This window comes from Lycorma delicatula, chromosome 6 (genome assembly GCF_047948215.1).
Source record: "Lycorma delicatula isolate Av1 chromosome 6, ASM4794821v1, whole genome shotgun sequence".
Classification (NCBI taxonomy): Eukaryota; Metazoa; Arthropoda; class Insecta; order Hemiptera; family Fulgoridae; genus Lycorma; species Lycorma delicatula.
In genome coordinates, this window is record NC_134460.1 from 54555079 (window position 1) to 54573529 (window position 18451).

The 18451-nt window shown below is 31.6% G+C and overlaps 1 protein-coding gene across 1 annotated transcript in view; it reads right to left on the reverse strand.

Moving 5' to 3' along the window:
- The window catches only part of LOC142327077 (putative inositol monophosphatase 3), a 30145-nt gene extending 14689 nt beyond the window's left edge, over nt 1–15456 (reverse strand). Inside the window, exons 1-3 of the mRNA XM_075369909.1 lie at nt 14597–15456; nt 9598–9757; nt 185–339 (exon numbers count right to left, since the gene is read on the reverse strand). Of these exons, the coding sequence (XP_075226024.1) occupies nt 185–339; nt 9598–9757; nt 14597–14932 (651 nt within the window). The 5' untranslated portion in view covers nt 14933–15456. The remainder of the gene's footprint in view (nt 1–184; nt 340–9597; nt 9758–14596) is intronic.
- Between the last annotated feature and the right edge of the window lie 2995 nt (nt 15457–18451).

The window sequence follows — 18451 nt, forward strand, 5'->3', positions numbered from 1 at the left end:
ATAAATTACAGAACAGATTACTATAGTCAAATCTAATTTTTTCCTTTCATGAAATTTTGCAGATTTTTGAAAAAAAATGAAAACATTCATATTATTTAATAATAAAGTTGCAGACAACAAAATAAAAATTATAATTAAATTTCTATATTAAATAATCTTATATAAATAATTATTTATAATATACCTGTCTATGAATATCTAAATTAGGTGAATGTGCCTTTTTAACCCAGGCCCATGTAGTTCGTGGTTCTTCACCAAATGGTTTATGAATAACACCAATTATAGGTTCACCCTTATATGCAACACACACCATTGTTGACACATAATTTAATAAATTTTCTGAAACAAAATGAAATCATTATTAAAAATGATACATAATTTTAAATGCCATAATAATAATAATAAATTGAATAATTAAACAGTGTAGTTACTAATTAATTCATCTACCTCATTCTGCAGACTTCTCTGGACTCTGTGGCAATTCACCACACATTTCTATACCTCATCAAAAACCATTTTTCTTCTACAATTGTTTTGCCACATCTTAAAAATTACCATAAGTCTTATTCTATCCAATCTCTTTATATGCCTGAACCATTTTCATTTCTCCTTCTCAACTCTATCAAGCATTTTATCAATAAATATTCCCTCCTCCATATCTTTCACTTTTTATTCTACATTTCTTGTTTCCCCCTAGTGTGCTTCTCTGAAATTTAATTTCTACAGCTTGCATTTTACTTCTTTAGCACCCAGTTTCCTGCTGGTTATGTGAGGATTGCAGTTAGTAAGCTTTATGAAATATATCTCTGTATTTGCAAACAGTCCCTTACCTCACCCTCAAATTAAGTCTTAGTAAAAATTAGATGCCTTTTCAATTCTTTCACTCTGTTCTATTTTTTATCTTATCTTCAAATATCACTCTCCCAATATAATTTTCAAATGTGTAAATCCCTTTACTTTTTCAAACTAAGATTGATTAATTTAAAACATAACCCTCCTCTCATCATCATGTGACTGCATCCAACAATTCGCTTTTTTTATGTTCAGTTAAAATCCATGCCAGCTTGATTTGTACATTCCACTCTTTGAGTTTCATTTGAATTTCTTACTCTTTTTCTCCCTAAATAACAATATCATCTGCAAACAACATCCCTACTACCAAACTGTGAACTGGTTTCTCTCCACCTTTTTTCTATGCAACTCATTTATTGGTAACACTAACAAGCCTAACTTGATCAGGAACAAGGCTATTTTTCCAAGAAATATACAATATATTCAAATTGAATTTACATGAGTTAAGACAATGTCAAATTTCTAGACAGTAGCTAACTTAAGTATGTAAATATGCATGTAACATAGATTTTGGAATAGGTAGGAACTTATGTATCAAAGATGATGCAGTGGTCAGCATTGACAGCAGAATCCTGAGTTCAATTTCAAGCATGGTTGAAGAGAAAAAATAAGTAATCTGTCTACAATAGACAGATCTACTAGGAAATGTACTACTAGGAAATATAATTTGCCTTTTATGTCAAATAATAAGTGTGTGTGATTTCATTCTAAAATGAAGGTCTGGTAGAAGTGTTGTTCATTTAAATATTTCCATATGACCAACTTTCATAGGAAGAAGGGGGAACAAACATTTTCCTGGAAAGCTTATTCAGTTGTGGCTTTTAATTATCTGAAGGAAGCAATTTTTCCTGATAAAAATATCTTGATTTCCTGAGGCTCTACAGATGATAAATTTTTTTCTTTTTTTTGTGAGCGAAAAACGCTTTGGCGTTATCATCACCCAGAATAAAATTTTATAGAAGAAAAAAATGGATAGCAAAAAAAACTACAACTACCTTAAAAACTAAAAAATTGAACAAAAACTTGCAAAATTACAACTAATACCACAACTAAAATTTATTTTTTAAAACGCTTAAAATTAATATCACAGCTGTTTTTTTTTTATTTTGTTTTCAGTCATTTGACTGGTTTGATGCAGCTCTCCAAGATTCCCTATCTAGTGCTAGTCGTTTCATTTCAGTATACCCTCTACATCCTACATCCCTAACAATTTGTTTTACATATTCCAAACGTGGCCTGCCTACACAATTTTTCCCTTCTACCTGTCCTTCCAATATTAAAGCGACTATTCCAGGATGCCTTAGTATGTGGCCTATAAGTCTGTCTCTTCTTTTAACTATATTTTTCCAAATGCTTCTTTCTTCATCTATTTGCCGCAATACCTCTTCATTTGTCACTTTATCCACCCATCTGATTTTTAACATTCTCCTATAGCACCACATTTCAAAAGCTTCAAATCTTTTCTTCTCAGATACTCCGATTGTCCAAGTTTCACTTCCATATAAAGCGACACTCCAAACATACACTTTCAAAAATCTTTTCCTGACATTTAAATTAATTTTTGATGTAAACAAATTATATTTCTTACTGAAGGCTCGTTTAGCTTGTGCTATTCGGCATTTTATATCGCTCCTGCTTCGTCCATCTTTAGTAATTCTACTTCACAAATAACAAAATTCTTCTACCTCCATAATCTTTTCTCCTCCTATTTTCACATTCAGTGGTCCATCTTTGTTATTTCTACTACATTTCATTACTTTTGTTTTGTTCTTGTTTATTTTCATGCGATAGTTCTTGCGTAGGACTTCATCTATGCCGTTCATTGTTTCTTCTAAATCCTTTTTACTCTCGGCTAGAATTACTATATCATCAGCAAATCGTAGCATCTTTATCTTTTCACCTTGTACTGTTACTCCGAATCTAAATTGTTCTTTAAAATCATTAACTGCTAGTTCCATGTAAAGATTAAAAAGTAACGGAGACAGGGAACACCCTTGTCGGACTCCCTTTCTTATTACGGCTTCTTTCGTATGTTCTTCAATTGTTACTGTTGCTGTTTGGTTCCTGTACATGTTAGCAATTGTTCTTCTATCTCTGTATTTGAACCCTAATTTTTTTAAAATGCTGAACATTTTATTCCAGTCTACGTTATCGAATGCCTTTTCTAGGTCTATAAACGCCAAATATGTTGATTTGTTTTTCTTTAATCTTCCTTCTACTATTAATCTGAGGCCTAAAATTGCTTCCCTTGTCCCTATACTTTTCCTGAAACCAAATTGGTCTTCTCCTAACACTTCCTCCACTCTCCTCTCAATTCTTCTGTATAGAATTCTAGTTAAGATTTTTTATGCATGACTAGTTAAACTAATTGTTCTGTATTCTTCACATTTATCTGCCCCTGCTTTCTTTGGTATCATTACTATAACACTTTTTTTTAAATCTGACGGAAATTCCCCTTTTTCATAAATATTACACACCAGTTTGTATAATCTATCAATCGCTTCCTCACCTGCACTGCGCAGTAATTCTACAGGTATTCCGTCTATTCCAGGAGCCTTTCTGCCATTTAAATCTTTTAATAATCTCTTAAATTCAGATCTCAGTATTGTTTCTCCCATTTCATCCTCCTCTTCTTCCTCTATAACACCATTTTCTAATTCATTTCCTCCATATAACTCTTCAATATATTCCACCCGTCTATCGACTTTACCTATCGTATTATATATTGGTGTACCATCTTTGTTTAACACATTATTAGATTTTAATTTATGTACCCCAAAATTTTCCTTAACTTTCCTGTATGATCCGTCTATTTTACCAATGTTCATTTCTCTTTCCACTTCTGAGCACTTTTCTTTAATCCACTCTTCTTTCGCTAGTTTGCACTTCCTGTTAATAGCATTTCTTAATTGCCGATAGTTTCTTTTACTTTCTTCATCACTATCATTCTTATATTTTCTACATTCATCCATCAGCTGCAATATATCGTCTGAAACCCAAGGTTTTCTATCAGTTCTCTTTATTCCGCCTAAGTTTACTTCTGCTGAATTGAGAATTTCCTTTTTAACATTCTCCCATTCTACATTTTCTACCTTATCTTTTTTTACTCAGACCTCTTGCGATGTCCTCCTCAAAAATCTTCTTTACCTCTTCTTCCTCAAGCTTCTCTAAATTCCACCGATTCATCTGACACCTTTTCTTCAGGTTTTTAAACCCCAATCTACATTTCCTTATCACCAAATTATGGTCACTATCAATGTCTACTCCAGGGTAGGTTTTGCAGTCAACGAGTTGATTTCTAAATCTTTGCTTAACCATGATATAATCTATCTGATACCTTGCAGTATCGCCTGGCTTTTTCCAAGTGTATATTCTTCTATTATGATTTTTAAATTGGGTGTTGGCAATTACTAAATTATACTTCGTGCAAAACTCTATAAGTCAGTCCCCTTTTCATTACGTTTGCCCAGCCCGTATTCACCCACTATATTTCCTTCCTTGCCTTTTCCAATGCTTGCATTCCAATCTCCAACTATTATTAAATTTTCATCTCCTTTTACGTGTTTAATTGCTTCATCAATCTCTTTGTATACACACTCTACCTCATCATCATCATGGGCGCTTGTAGGCATATAAACGTTAACAATCGTTGTCGGTTTAGGTTTTGATTTTATCCTTATTAGAATGATTCAATCGCTATGCGTTTTGAAATATTCTACTCTCTTCCCTATCTTCTTGTTCATTATAAAGCCTACTCCTGCCTGCCCATTACTTGAAGCTGAGTTAATTACTCTAAAATCACCTGACCAAAAGTCGCCTTCCTCTTCCCACCGAACCTCACTAATTCCTACTATATCCACATTTATCCTATCCATTTCCCTTTTTAAGTTTTCTAGCCTACCAACCTTTTTTAACCTTCTAACATTCCACGCTCTGACTCGTAGAATGTTTTTTTTTAATTTTCTGTTGACCCCTTCCTTAGTAGTCCCCACCCGGAGATCCGAACGGGGGACTAGTTTACCTCCGGAATATTTTACCAAGGAAGGCGCCTCCATCATTGTTATATGAAAATGCAGAGAGCCACATTTTCTTGGAAAAAAAAGCAGCTGTAGTTTTCCATTGCTTTCTGCTGCGCAGTACTCAGAGGACTGAGTGATGTTGATATGGCCGTTTAAGTCATTGTGACTCACGCCCCTAACAACTACTGAAAGAGCTGCTGCCCTCTTTCAGGAATCATTCCTTAGTCTGGCTCTCAACAGATACCTCTCCGATATGGTTGCACCTTCGGTCCAGTAACTCTGTATCCCTGCGCACTCAAGCCCCCTCACCAACGGCAAGGTCTCATGATTCATAGAGGAGGAGTTTTACATCACAGCTGTAAAACTAAATTAAAAATAAGTGTAAAACTAAAAAACATAAAATTTAACTAAAAATAGAAAGAATTTAATAAAGTCCGAGAGGGGTGTAAAGGACCAAACTCAGATAATGGAAGACTAAAAAATTAATGTAAAAAACAAAACCTAGGTTAAAAACTAAAATATTAAGAAGCTAAAACTTACAATATTAACACTTCGTAAAAATAACAACACCCAGTCTAAAACTTCCTTATTATTGCCCAGAATTTAGCGAATGTTTCTATGTAATTTAAATTTGTGATGCAACACCACATAACATATGCAATCCATAAGTATGTGGCGCACAGTCATACAGCAGTTGCATCGTGCACATAGTGGTGCGTGTTCTGCTGTCATCAGGTACTCATGGGTGACTTTGATATGTCCTAATCACAATCAACAGAGGACCACTACCTCACGACAAATTTTTCTGCATGAGGAGTCAGATGGTAACACAGAATCTTTAATGTGCCGGAGTTCATTATTAACAGTAGCCATCCAGTCACCTTGCCACTTTGCTCAAAGAGACTGTTTTACATAATTAATAAAGTCAGAAGTATCAACACAAGTGGTGAAGGGAGATTGTTTACATGCGTTTTTAGCATTGAAGTCTCTACTATTAACAACGGCAATGGGATTTGCATGAAGAGATTAGATTTTTCTAAAGCATTGAACTCAGAGTTTGGGGAGAGATACAAATTACAGATATTCAATTTAAAAGGGATTGAGATTTTTACAGCAACAGTAGGAATGAGGGTAGCTAGTGATATCCTTGTAACTGACACCTCATTCCGCATGAAAATAGTAACACCACACCACTCTCTCTACTGTCTAAAAAACAATCTTATCTCTCACAAACATAGCCTCTGGAGTGTTACTGCATCTTATTGTAATAGATGCGTTTCTTGGAAGCACATTATTACTGGCTCATGTATGCACATCAATATTCTAACATCTTCAATGCAGGACCGATGACCTCTAACATTCCATTAAATAATGCTCATGAACAAAGTTAGTTGGATACAGAATTACAGATAAATATATGACAAAATTCTATATGCGATCCGGTTTTTCTTTTCCAAATTTTTTATTTTTAGAAACTCCAATGTACTGGGATCAGGTGGTTCCTCTAGCATATCCTCCAGTAAACATGGTGTTAGAGGGAGAGATTTTGAAAAATGGGAAGTTGCAGACAACATCAGGAGGTGGGTTTGTTGGCTCCTTTAACAGGGAGCTTATTTGGTGGCTTACCAACTGCTATATTTACCCCTGTCCGCAAAGGTTAAACTTTAGGGACAGGAACTTTCAGGGGGATCCCATTAGTGTTAGTTTCACTAGCTAACTATCAACTTCTTATTCATTTTCATTAACTCAAAAATAGTTGCAGTAAGTGAAGTAACCTGATCAGATAAAATATGAACAAGCTTTATCAGCTCACTGCAGGATCTGCACTGTTGGTTGCCTCCACTTACAGGAGCTTTACTTGATGTGGCAAAGGCAAAAGAGACATCAGGAGCTAAGTGTCTTTTTATATTCTCTTCGGCCAGCTGGGAAAGAAAGCTTTTGTTCAGTACAGATTTTCAGGATTGCCTTCTCTTGTTTAAAACTTGGGCAATCTTGAGATCGAGCTGAATGTGTTTCCCACAGTTTGCACATTTTTCTTTCTCCTGACAGCAGTATTCTCATGGCCTTCCTTTGCACATGTTGCGGTTTCAGGCAAGAAGTTGTGGTATGGCCATACCTTTGACATTGGAAACACCACCGTGGGTTACGAATAAATGATCGTACTCTAACCAATATGTATCCTACTTTAATTTTCTCTGGTAGTGTGGGAAGGTTGAAGGTTAAAATAGGAGAGGGAGTAGGTTATTCCATTCCACTCTGACGTTTCATTATTCTCTTAACACCTTGGAGATGAAGTTCTTCAGCAATTTTCTTAATGTCCATCTCAAGAAGATCCCAGCAAAAATATTCCTTGGCTAGTATTCAAAATTTTGACATACTGCACTTACACCACCCATATTCATCAGACGTAGAAGCGTTCTACTTTGCTTATCACATAAAGTCTCTATTAATATTGATCTGTCTCTCAGTTTTCTTATGTTCTTGGGGGAACTGTTTGAACCAGTTACTACTTATTGATCAGGAAAGTTAAGTCCTAATGAAGGGAGCCACCTTCCTGATTATTCTGAAGAACAACAAAACAAATGTTTTTATATTTTATGTCTGATGGTTTACAATTCTCTTCTGCAGGACTTTTATCCTCATCAATCAAAGCTGACTGAGGCCTTTTCACTACAGATGATTGATGGTTTTTCCAGATGGTCCACCAACCATCATAGAATTAATTTGTGAACTTGAAATTTTGATCCCACAAGTACTGGCAATATAACGGACCACTCCAGCAGAGCACATGCATACTGGAGCACATGCATACAACTAGGTTCACCCAGTTGTATTTACAACGAGTATTGTAAATTACAATACTCGACATTGTTGGAGACTCACTACATAGACCCATTCATCCATCAGCATGATAGTTTCTACCTTAGGTTACGGTTGCATTTCGTAAGGTGTCGTAATGTCACTGAGTGTAAGTGAAAGAGAAACTAGTGTAGAATGTTGTTGTGTATAAGGGTATATGTTGTAATTTGTGCAGTGTTCTTTGTTCTCTACATGTCAGTCAGACAGATGTCAATTTAGGATAATAGGACCTGCAGAGCATTTACATCCTAAATGTAATTAGATGGAGGAGGTTGGCTACATCCAAACTGTTTCTTCTGCAGTGGCTGAAAAATAATCTGAATCACTGAAGTTGATTATTTGCTTACTGGTAAAGCCAGGTCTCTTAAACCTTCCTAATAAAGGGTGGAGCAGAGGAAACGCATGTTTGTATCACTACTGAAAAACTTCGGTTGTTTTAATTATAGAAAAACGTTTTACGTTAAATAATATTTTTAGTACGTTTTTTAAATCAACATACCTTGAATTAGGTTCAGAAAATAATGTCAGTAAGATGACTCCTTCTTGTCAAATGCAAATTCGGAGCCTTTCCTCAAAGCTCTGCACAGCTTTCTCCAACATAACTTCAATTTCTTGATGAATAGAAATTGTCAGGTCTTTGACTGTGTGTGGCTTATTCAAATACACTCTTGATATTAGGTAGCCCCACAAAAAGAAGTCACAAATCAATAGATCGGGAGAGCATGGGGGCCAAGAAATATTGCCGAATCATGAACTGACATGCCCAGGAAAGATTTGTTGAACCACTTCAATCAATGCTCTCACCAAGTGAGCTGTGGCATCATCCTGTTGGGACCACATTTCTCTCATGTTCACCGGATGCCTTTCCAGTTTTGGACACAGGAAGTTGTTTAACATGTTGATGTAGCACCCAGCTGTCACTGTAACTGCGGTTCCCCCTTTTTTCAAAAACATAAGGACCAACAATCCCTATCTTGGAGACACCACACTGTCACTTTTGAGCTGTGGAGAGGTTTTTGGTGTAGTTCACATGGGTTCTCTGACGCCCAGTACTTACAGTTCTGTACATTAACATAGTCACCCAGATGGAAGTGGACTTTGTCACTGATCATTATTAGGACTTCTATATCTTCCATAAGCATGGCATTTATTATGCCACAAAATCCTTTGCTTTGCACAAATCCCTTTCAGTTAGCTGCTGGATGATCATTATTTTGTATGGGTGAAATTTGAGATCATCAAGTAAGATACAATGAAGCGAACGACAGGACATACCCAGCACTACAGCCTGTCTCATAGCCGATCGTTTCAGACTAGCAAGAATTGCCCTTCTCACTCTGTTTATGTTTTCCTGAGCTCAGACTAAATGGGGAAGGCCATATGGTTTTTCCTTCATCACATATCCAGTATTTCTAAATGCCTCAACCCATTGGAGTATGGAGTTTCGATCCAGAACTGCACCTCAATATTCAACATTAAAATTTTGAGGGAAAAGATATTGAACTGTGACCACAGAATCATTGTTTCTAAAAAAAAAACTGCTTAACAGCAAATACACGATGTTCTACGCTGCAACACTATAGCGATTGAAACTGCATAATCTGAGCTGTCTGCCAGACGTCACCGAAGGTCAATATCCCCACTTGCCACTGAGTACTAGTGGTTTAAAAAACATGAATTTCCTCTGCTCCAACTTTATAATACACAATACATCATTCCATACAGAAATGTTGATTCACCCGTAGAGAAAAAGGTATAAAATCATACATTTAATGCAAAAGAATATACTGTAATAATTAAGTTAAACTTTTTTTTTTATAAGTTTAATAAAACTATTTTGATAAAGAATAACATTATAATTTTGTACCAGTAAATTCTTGAGTAGCATCTAAAGGATCAATCCAAACAGCAAGATCTTCTCCTGGAACAAACTGATCTACTAATACATCAAGACCTCTTTCTACGGTTGGCATTAATTTAAACGGTATATTTTCCCCACACTCAGTATCTGATTCTTCTGAAATAACCTGTTAATGTTAAATATAGTTGAAACTTAATTACAGAAATATTAAACTGAAGTAATGCAGATGTAAGTAGACAAAAAAAAATTGTAAACACGCTATTACTAAGTTATAAAAGTTGGTGCTTAGTGTAAAATCTTAAAAACCAATTTTTTTTGTTTTTAAAACATTTAAAACTAAATGTTTTATCAGTTTTGGATTTACAATTGATAAAGCATTTCTAAATTATTTCTTTTAATAAATCAAGTAGTAATTTAGAATCATGCAATCAGAAGTAATAAAAAAAGGATAGTTTTAAAAAATCATTAAAAACAAGTTTTATGCAATATTAATTTACTATATCAATCACAAATGAAAATAACTAAAAACTATTAACTTTTGAAACAACAAACCAAACAAAATTTTAATAACTAACTTCATCTACAGAAAATGTCCATCTACAAAAATGGGTGTAAATATTTTTAAATAGTTATTAAAAATGTATTTATACATATTATTTTGATAATATAATTATAATATTTTCATATAGATTCAATTACACTTATTTTTACTATTATTTGAGATTTGAACCCAGTTGGATCACGCAAAGGTATTATGATTCAATTTTCTGCATTTACATGCAGCTCTCATTTTTTTGCCATGGGTTCTCTTTCTTATCAATTATATTTATATAATTCATCCTCCCCCCTCCTCACCAACAGGGGATTTAATAAGGGTGACACTAACCTAATAGAAGCAATTTTATTATTAACAATAGAATTATCAATTTATTTTAAAATACATAAAATCTGTAAAACTTCATGCCAATTACTGCAACTGTTTTTAACCATGGCCAAATAAAGAATTCTTCTTACAGTACAGCACAACTTAATATTAAAAATCATTCGGTTATGGCCTAGTAATTTTTTAATTAATGAAGGTACTTTTTTTTTAAGAGAGGACTGGTCTTATACCAAAAACTTAACTGGTAAATAAAAAGAATATTAGTATGTCACCACCTTATATATTCTAGTTTCAAAAGTAAATAATTCATATTTATAATAATAACTGACCAGTGTTTCAATATATTTAACAAGTGTGTGTGCACATGTGTACATATAGACATAATAGATAGTCGAAAACGTATTGAGCCTTTTGCACATGAGATGGCATAGGTGTATTCTGGCAAAAGTTGAGAAAGACCAACATGTCACATATATTTTCATACAATCGAGCATAGATTTCAATAATACTAGACAACAGTATACATGTAACATGGACCTAATTATAATTTGTATTATTCATTTTCCTTTTAATTTAATATAACTATAAAAAAGCCCCAACATGTCACATTTTTTTTTTACCTAATCATTAATTATTACTGTCTACCATAATTTACTATTCTCAGAATATTAAATATATCACAGTTGAATCTGGTACAACAATAGTAACAAATTCCATACATTTATGTATGGAATTTAATGGTACAAAAAGAAAAATAATTTAACAAGGAAAATGATTTACATCTGAAAAATTACACAGAGAATAGATAAACAACTAACTCATTGATATATCATTTTCACAACCAAATTTTTATAATTCAAAAATGTATTTTTTGCACAGAATACTGTTCACAGGAAAAATGTTTTAGCTAAGGAGTGGCTTTCCTAATTGCTTATAATTCCTTTAATCGATTTTCCTAAAGACAATTGATTCTAAAGTCATTCCTTAATGACTAGAAATCACAAAAGTAAAATTCAAATGTACATATTCTACTGATTCACAACATTTTTTTCTGGTATTCAAGGTACTCAGGAAATTTGAAAAATTGGGTTGAGTCATGAGAGCATTCCTATACATACATAAATTTTTTTGTGACAAAGATTTTAATCCTTTCTAACTCTAGGGATTTTTAATCACTTAGCAAATTTCATCTACTAGCTACTTGAGACATTTCACTTGGAGTTACAGCTTTTCCATTAATGTACAAATTTAGTAACTCAGTATTATGTCACTGGAAAATTAAATCTTTTTGGATTTTTCAGAATATAAACCAGAAAATACGGAACCCATTTTCTTGGTTTTACAATCTTATGTAAGATTTAAAAGGAAATTTCAAATATTATTTCATAGTTATATAACTACCATATTTTTACTTAATCATATGCCAAGAAGTTTATTTGTAAAATTATAATATTATTGAAATTTACACAAGAATAAAAAAATTTATGTTTCTTTCATTTGACTCTTTTCACGTGGTTAAACAGTTTAGCAGCTTATTAGAAGTTGCTGTCAGGAGTTGAATTTTATCTTCCACAATTAGATCACAAAATAAACAGGAGCTATTAAATTCATTCATAATCCACCTTCATTATTTTAGGGGTGATTTAGGAGAAAAACTTAACATATATTTAAACAGAAGCATTACCATATGCGTTAAATTTCAAGTTTCTATTATAAAAAAAAGTTTCAGAGATGTACCAGGGAATACAACATTAATCTGTTTAACTCTATTTGGGATGGTTTAAAGGAATAATACCTCTCAAAATATTTTTCTATATTAAATATTTCTGATAAATTTCAGTGTTGCATTCATCTGGATAGAGATAACCATGGTTTTCAATAACTAACATCCCTTTTCACTTCCTTAATGGCTAGTAAAGAAAAATCCCTTTTTATCAATATCACTTATTATGTGAAAACAAGTTGCCGGCAACCCCTACCTCAAACTGGCGGATTTAAACTGGTTAAAGGTAAAGGTCTATAAATGGTGGTCTTTGAATAGACTGCAAACAGATGTTGGGAAATCTAAGACAAACTTGATGTAATGAAAAATCAAAAAATTATGTGAATGTTGCAAATTATAATTCGTGTAAGTTTCAAAGTATACGAATCACCTGCTGTATAGTCAAGATAGGACTGTTCAGTATAATAAATACTTAACACAATAAATGAAGGGATGTATAAGTTGCAGCTTTTAAGGGCTACACTATTTTTGTTTCTAAATAACAATAATACTTTGTGAGTACCACTATTACTGTTAGTTACAAGTTTAATTAAAAATAAAAATTAAACCAATCAAAGAAATGATCATTAACCAGTAGACCACTAGGCAATAGATTTTACATAGTGAGCAAGTTCACGGTATTTTGTATAGAATTAATAAAAACACTTTTAACATATTACGCTAAAATCGTTTACTGAAGATTCAAATATTTCAAGCTTATCATAATAGATTTGTTTTAGTCAATTTTACAGAATAACTAAATGAAGTACTTTACTTTTTCAAGCGCACATAATTTCCATTAATACTCAACATAATTCATTATTTGTGGACATAAAACTCTACTTACAACTAACATAAACTGAAGCATATGAAGATAAAAATAGATCGTAAGTAACCATGTAATGTACACTGATACTATAATTATAACATACTCATTTATCTTAATAATGATTAAAATATATCAGCTGAAATTTTATTCTACTACAATTTACAAACAGTAATTAAAGTATATTTTTTACATAGTCAAAAAGCTTTCATAGTTATATAAACCAGTGAAACTATCCTTTTTGGTTAACATAATTGCTGGAAATAAATCTAAAAGTTACAATTTTTCTTCATAACAATGTAGTTTTTCTTACAAGTTGTAAATAAAATAAGTCAATCATTTTTAAAATATAATCAAATCATATTTGAAATTTACTTTTTGATTACATGTTTTAATTGGTATGGGAATCCACTTTTCTTTCTTCATATAATCTTAAATTAGTAAATTCTGCATTTAGTTAAGTTTATCAATTTTTACTTCAAGGCTTTATTTTGTTTTGTTAAGAACACTTCAAAATTATCTATACCTTTAGATTTTAAAAAACTCAAAAATTAAAAAAAATTAAGGAAGTACGTGTGGATCTATAGTCACAAAGCTTTCTGTACAATAAACATAAACAATTATGTAAATGATCTATTCTTGAAATTAAAACTTTGGTTAGCCAATGTATTTTACAAAAGAAATCACGAGGATATTCATAATAAATGGAATTGAAATTGAAAGGAAGTGCAAATATTATCAATTGCATTGAGAAATAATGTAATTTAAATAATTACATTAATAGAACATGAGATGAAAAAATTATTAACTGAAAATTGGTATTGTTTTAGAAAGTCATGGGTTCAATGTAGGCAATTTCAAATATATATTAAAATTTAGACTGAAGAAACATGAATGTGATGTTAACAATGATGATTAATCTTGAGATCTGAAGTAAATGCTTAAATTTTTAAAAAAACATCCAAATACATATAAAAGTAGTTTTTTTTTACTATTAGTCTTATGAAAAGTGATTATGATAAAAAAATATATAAAACAAGCAAGTTTTATGATTATGATGATAAATGATTAAGCAGGATTTTTAATAAGACTAAGGAGAGATATAGTCTACAACCAATATTAAGTTTTAGCTTTTATGCAAAATATGAAATAATGAAGTTGAAAATTAAATTCATACTGATAAAATGACAGCCTTTAGTTCACAAATTTTATTACTTTCAATGCACTTCACCCTTAGACTTACAGATATTGTGAATCCAGCAGGTAGGAAGATTACGTTTAAGTTAATGAATACAGTTTACCAATTTGGCCAGCATCAAATGAATTTATAACTAAATGTTCCATGGGCACTTACTTTGTAAGTCTACTTAAAATATTTTAAAATTTCATTGGTTTTAAATAAGAACTTATATTTAAAATGAATACAATATTTTTAAATGTTTTCTAAAAAAAAAAAAGAAATAACCACTCTACAACCAAATCTGTGAATGACAACAGCCAGCTAATATAAATATGGTAGTATGGCACAACTTACAGTAACAGTAGGAAAAGCTTCTTGAAGACCAGTGTACATAACACAGTGTGATAAATAATCTGCATTAGTGACAGGATCATTTGCCCCTTCTTTGGTTTTGCCTTTACTATGTTCAACAATATTAAATGCATTTTTAACAGTAATTATCTGCTTGCCACCTTCCTCTGCAGCCTCAACTGCAGCAATAAGAAGTTTTCTGAGGTTAACATCTGCCTCTTTTTCCTCTCTCACTTCTTTCACACTAAATTTTGTAAGATATAAAAGAAAAAAAGTAAATAAAGCAAGTACAATAAATATGCCGAGTCCATTCAACCTTATAGTCCCACCGAAATTCATTTCAAATACTTCAATAACAGCCAGATAACTGTTGACACGTAGAATAAGATTTTGTTATCTAATTTTTATAACTGCTATTTAAAGACATTAAGATGGCACGATATCATCTTATCTATTCGCATCTGTAAGTGTAACTCCTAACGAACTATATTGGATCAGTACTTTTGTTATTACAAAAGGTTAATTCGCATAATTATATCGCAATGTACGTTTAGAGAAGAAATCAAACTGTCCTCAGCACATTATAAAAGTAATTTCTACTTGTACAACTTTTGTAACACAGTAATTATACACAATTTTCACTAACCAACTTTAAATACTACACAGATAAGCGGACGACAGTGACAACACTGTACGTTCCCCAAACAACCAATTCGTAAAGTCACTCAGCTGATCATTTTCTCAAGTATTTACGGTTCAAGAATCAAGATATTGAATAATCTATTTTTCAGGGATTTAAAGAAAATGCTGACTGTTAAATAATGCACAACGTAACAAAACAGCACCGTCGCGAGTGTAAATAACAAGTAATAAAACTGAACTAAATTATCTGATAGATATAAAGACCACTGATAAGGACAAAAGGTTCATGTTGGTAAAACTGTTGCTAGTTAGGAATTATGAAAATATTTTATAATAATTTTCGTTGTGAATTTCTTCCAAGAAAAATAAATATGTATTAATCATCCAGCAGAAGTAGCTCAGTTTACCGCAATTAGATATACGTTTTCGTCAAATTGTGTTTTTTTTTTAATTTACGAAATTGATGTGCCGTTAATACGTAATATGAATGCGATAGTAATGAGACACTGACAAAGTAGGCAAGCAAAATATATATATATTTTTTAAAATATATTTATTGTTTAATTTAATCTCTCAGAACTGTATATGTCGATCGGCTAGCAAAGAAAAATCTCTCCTTTTATAGAAACTATACAACTCTGTACATGTTTAAAAAAAAAAAAAACAAATTATATTAACCCAAATTTTTTGCACTCATTTTATTTGTACAAGGATATTTTGTAACTAACCCCTTAATTTTTTGTCCTGATATTATATTTATCTTTAGATCCTTATTTTTTATAAAATTGTTATTTTTAGTATTACTATGGATTGCAATTTCTTTTGTACTATATAATGCTGCTTTGATCAAATATAACACACACTTGGTTAGTTTTCTCTGTCCTTCCAGGTAAATGTTGCACAGTTCCTTTATGCATGGAATGGCAAACCCTACCGTCCCTGATGCTATCTATAAAATTTAACAAGTATGTAATGATCTGAATAAAATAATTTTTATTCAAAAAAATCTGATTTGGACACCACATGATTTCCATGTATGCCTATTAAATTACATACACACATTTTTTGCTGCATTTCATTTAAACTTATTTCATTTGAAAGTGAGATACAATCTTTCAATTCTTTAATAAAGTGCAATTTATGCACAATGCACTTGCATTGTGGTGGACACCAAATTGCACAATATTTTTTTGTGGTGTCTGTATCAGCATTTTATTTTAGTTTATATATTAATTTTGTTTCAAGTTGCTCAAGTAGTCATGTGGTGTAAGTGAGAACGAGTTGAATTCATAACCATGCACACATCAATTCAAATCAAACTTCATATACATATATTTTCTTAAACTTTTTTTTTTTTTAATATATTAATAATTATTAACTTCTGTAAAAATGTTACATTTAAAATGAAAAGTACATAAAATTTTATTTCACTAATAACTTCTGATATCTTTTTTCAATCAGAGGTTAATAATAAATCAATATATTTGAATTAAAAAAAAAGTTTAAAGAAAATGTATTATATTAAGTCAGATTCAAACTGATGTGTGCATGGTAAAAAAAGGAAATGAAGTTAGATTTGAATCAATGTGCTTTCTCCTTGTAAGATGCAAATATTCCATTAATTAAAATTTTATTTGGCTATAACTCTGGAACCAGTGAAAATAAGTATCACTTATATATCATTGAAAAGCTCTCAATGAGGGGCTTATTACTGCAGTTAAGAAAAAGCACAAAATCCAAATTTTTTGGGCTTTGGCCAACAGTCCAAAATTTCAACATTCTACGATTAATTGTTTTGAGTTAATCGAGATACATACGTATGTACACACATCACACTGAAACTAGTCAGAATGTATTCAGGGGTGGTCAAAATGGATATTTCTCTTGAAATCTAAAAACCAACATTTTTTGTGATCACAATACTTCCTTTACTTCATACAAGGAATTAAAAACAATGTTAAAAGGATATTACTCATCAGGTTTTTTGAGATAATATGTTCCAGCTAATTTGTAATTGCAGAAAAACAAACTTTTTTCAATACTTCTCACCATTATTGTTGTATCACAGTAAGTTGGAATGGTATAGAGGATTATTCTTGCCTTTCTGTGTTTAATATTAAGATAATTCACGCCCAGGAAAGACCAATTATGTTTTTTGAACCCTCTTCTAATAACTTCTCTGTGAATAGGTTAAATTTACTAATTCACCTTTGCCTGGTGATCCAGGGATACAACAAACAGTAAAAACAGTCACTTCATGAACAAGGACCCAGTTGCCTACAAGTTTCGATTAACAAAGCTCCAAAGATATCCAGATACTTATTCAAGGATTTCATATGAATCAATCACTAGTTTATTGTTAAATGAAATTACAAAAATTACTTTAAATCATTATTTTTAAATGGGAATCCATCAAATTCAAAAAAGAGCAGATTATTTAAAACAACAAAAACTTTTGAAATGACAAATCAAACTAAATTTTAGAAATACTAAATTTTTAATAACTTCAAAAAGATGATTATTTTGAATTATATCTATATAAATGAAAATTAATAAATCCATCAATATTAGATGTAGTGTGTAGATTAACTCTGCAACCCCTTATATCTCTGTTTATAAGGCATTTGATGGCCAGTAAACAAATTTGTTTGATAAAAGACATAAATTACACAAAACAATTAACTTTTAAGAAGTTTTTTTTTTGTGGGCGAAAAACGCCTGGGCGTTATCATCGCCCGGAACTTTATTAATAAAAGGGTAAAATAACTCCAAAATAACAAAGTTTATAAGGTGTAAATGTAAAATTAATCATATAATTAAAATTTATTAAAGCAAGCCAAGAAGGCAAAATAAAACTCAAAACTAATACCACAGACGAAGTCAAAATATAAAAGTTAAAATAATTGAATAAAAAGCTATATAAAATTTACCTAATTCAGATGGGTTGTGCAAAACGTCCCCTCCCCGGATAGCAAAATTAAATACATAGAACCAAAAAAATCAAAATTATAAGTAAAGGTTAAAATTATTAAAAAACTCTTCTAACAGAAAAATATATATGATAATATTAAACTTTTTGCAGTAACCTGGTACTATGCAAAAAGAGAAACATCCGGTCCAAAATTCCGTTATTATTGCACAAGATATCACGGACGTTTCTAGGTAGATTAAACTGACGACGCATAACATATGCAGTCCACGAGAATGTGGTGCACA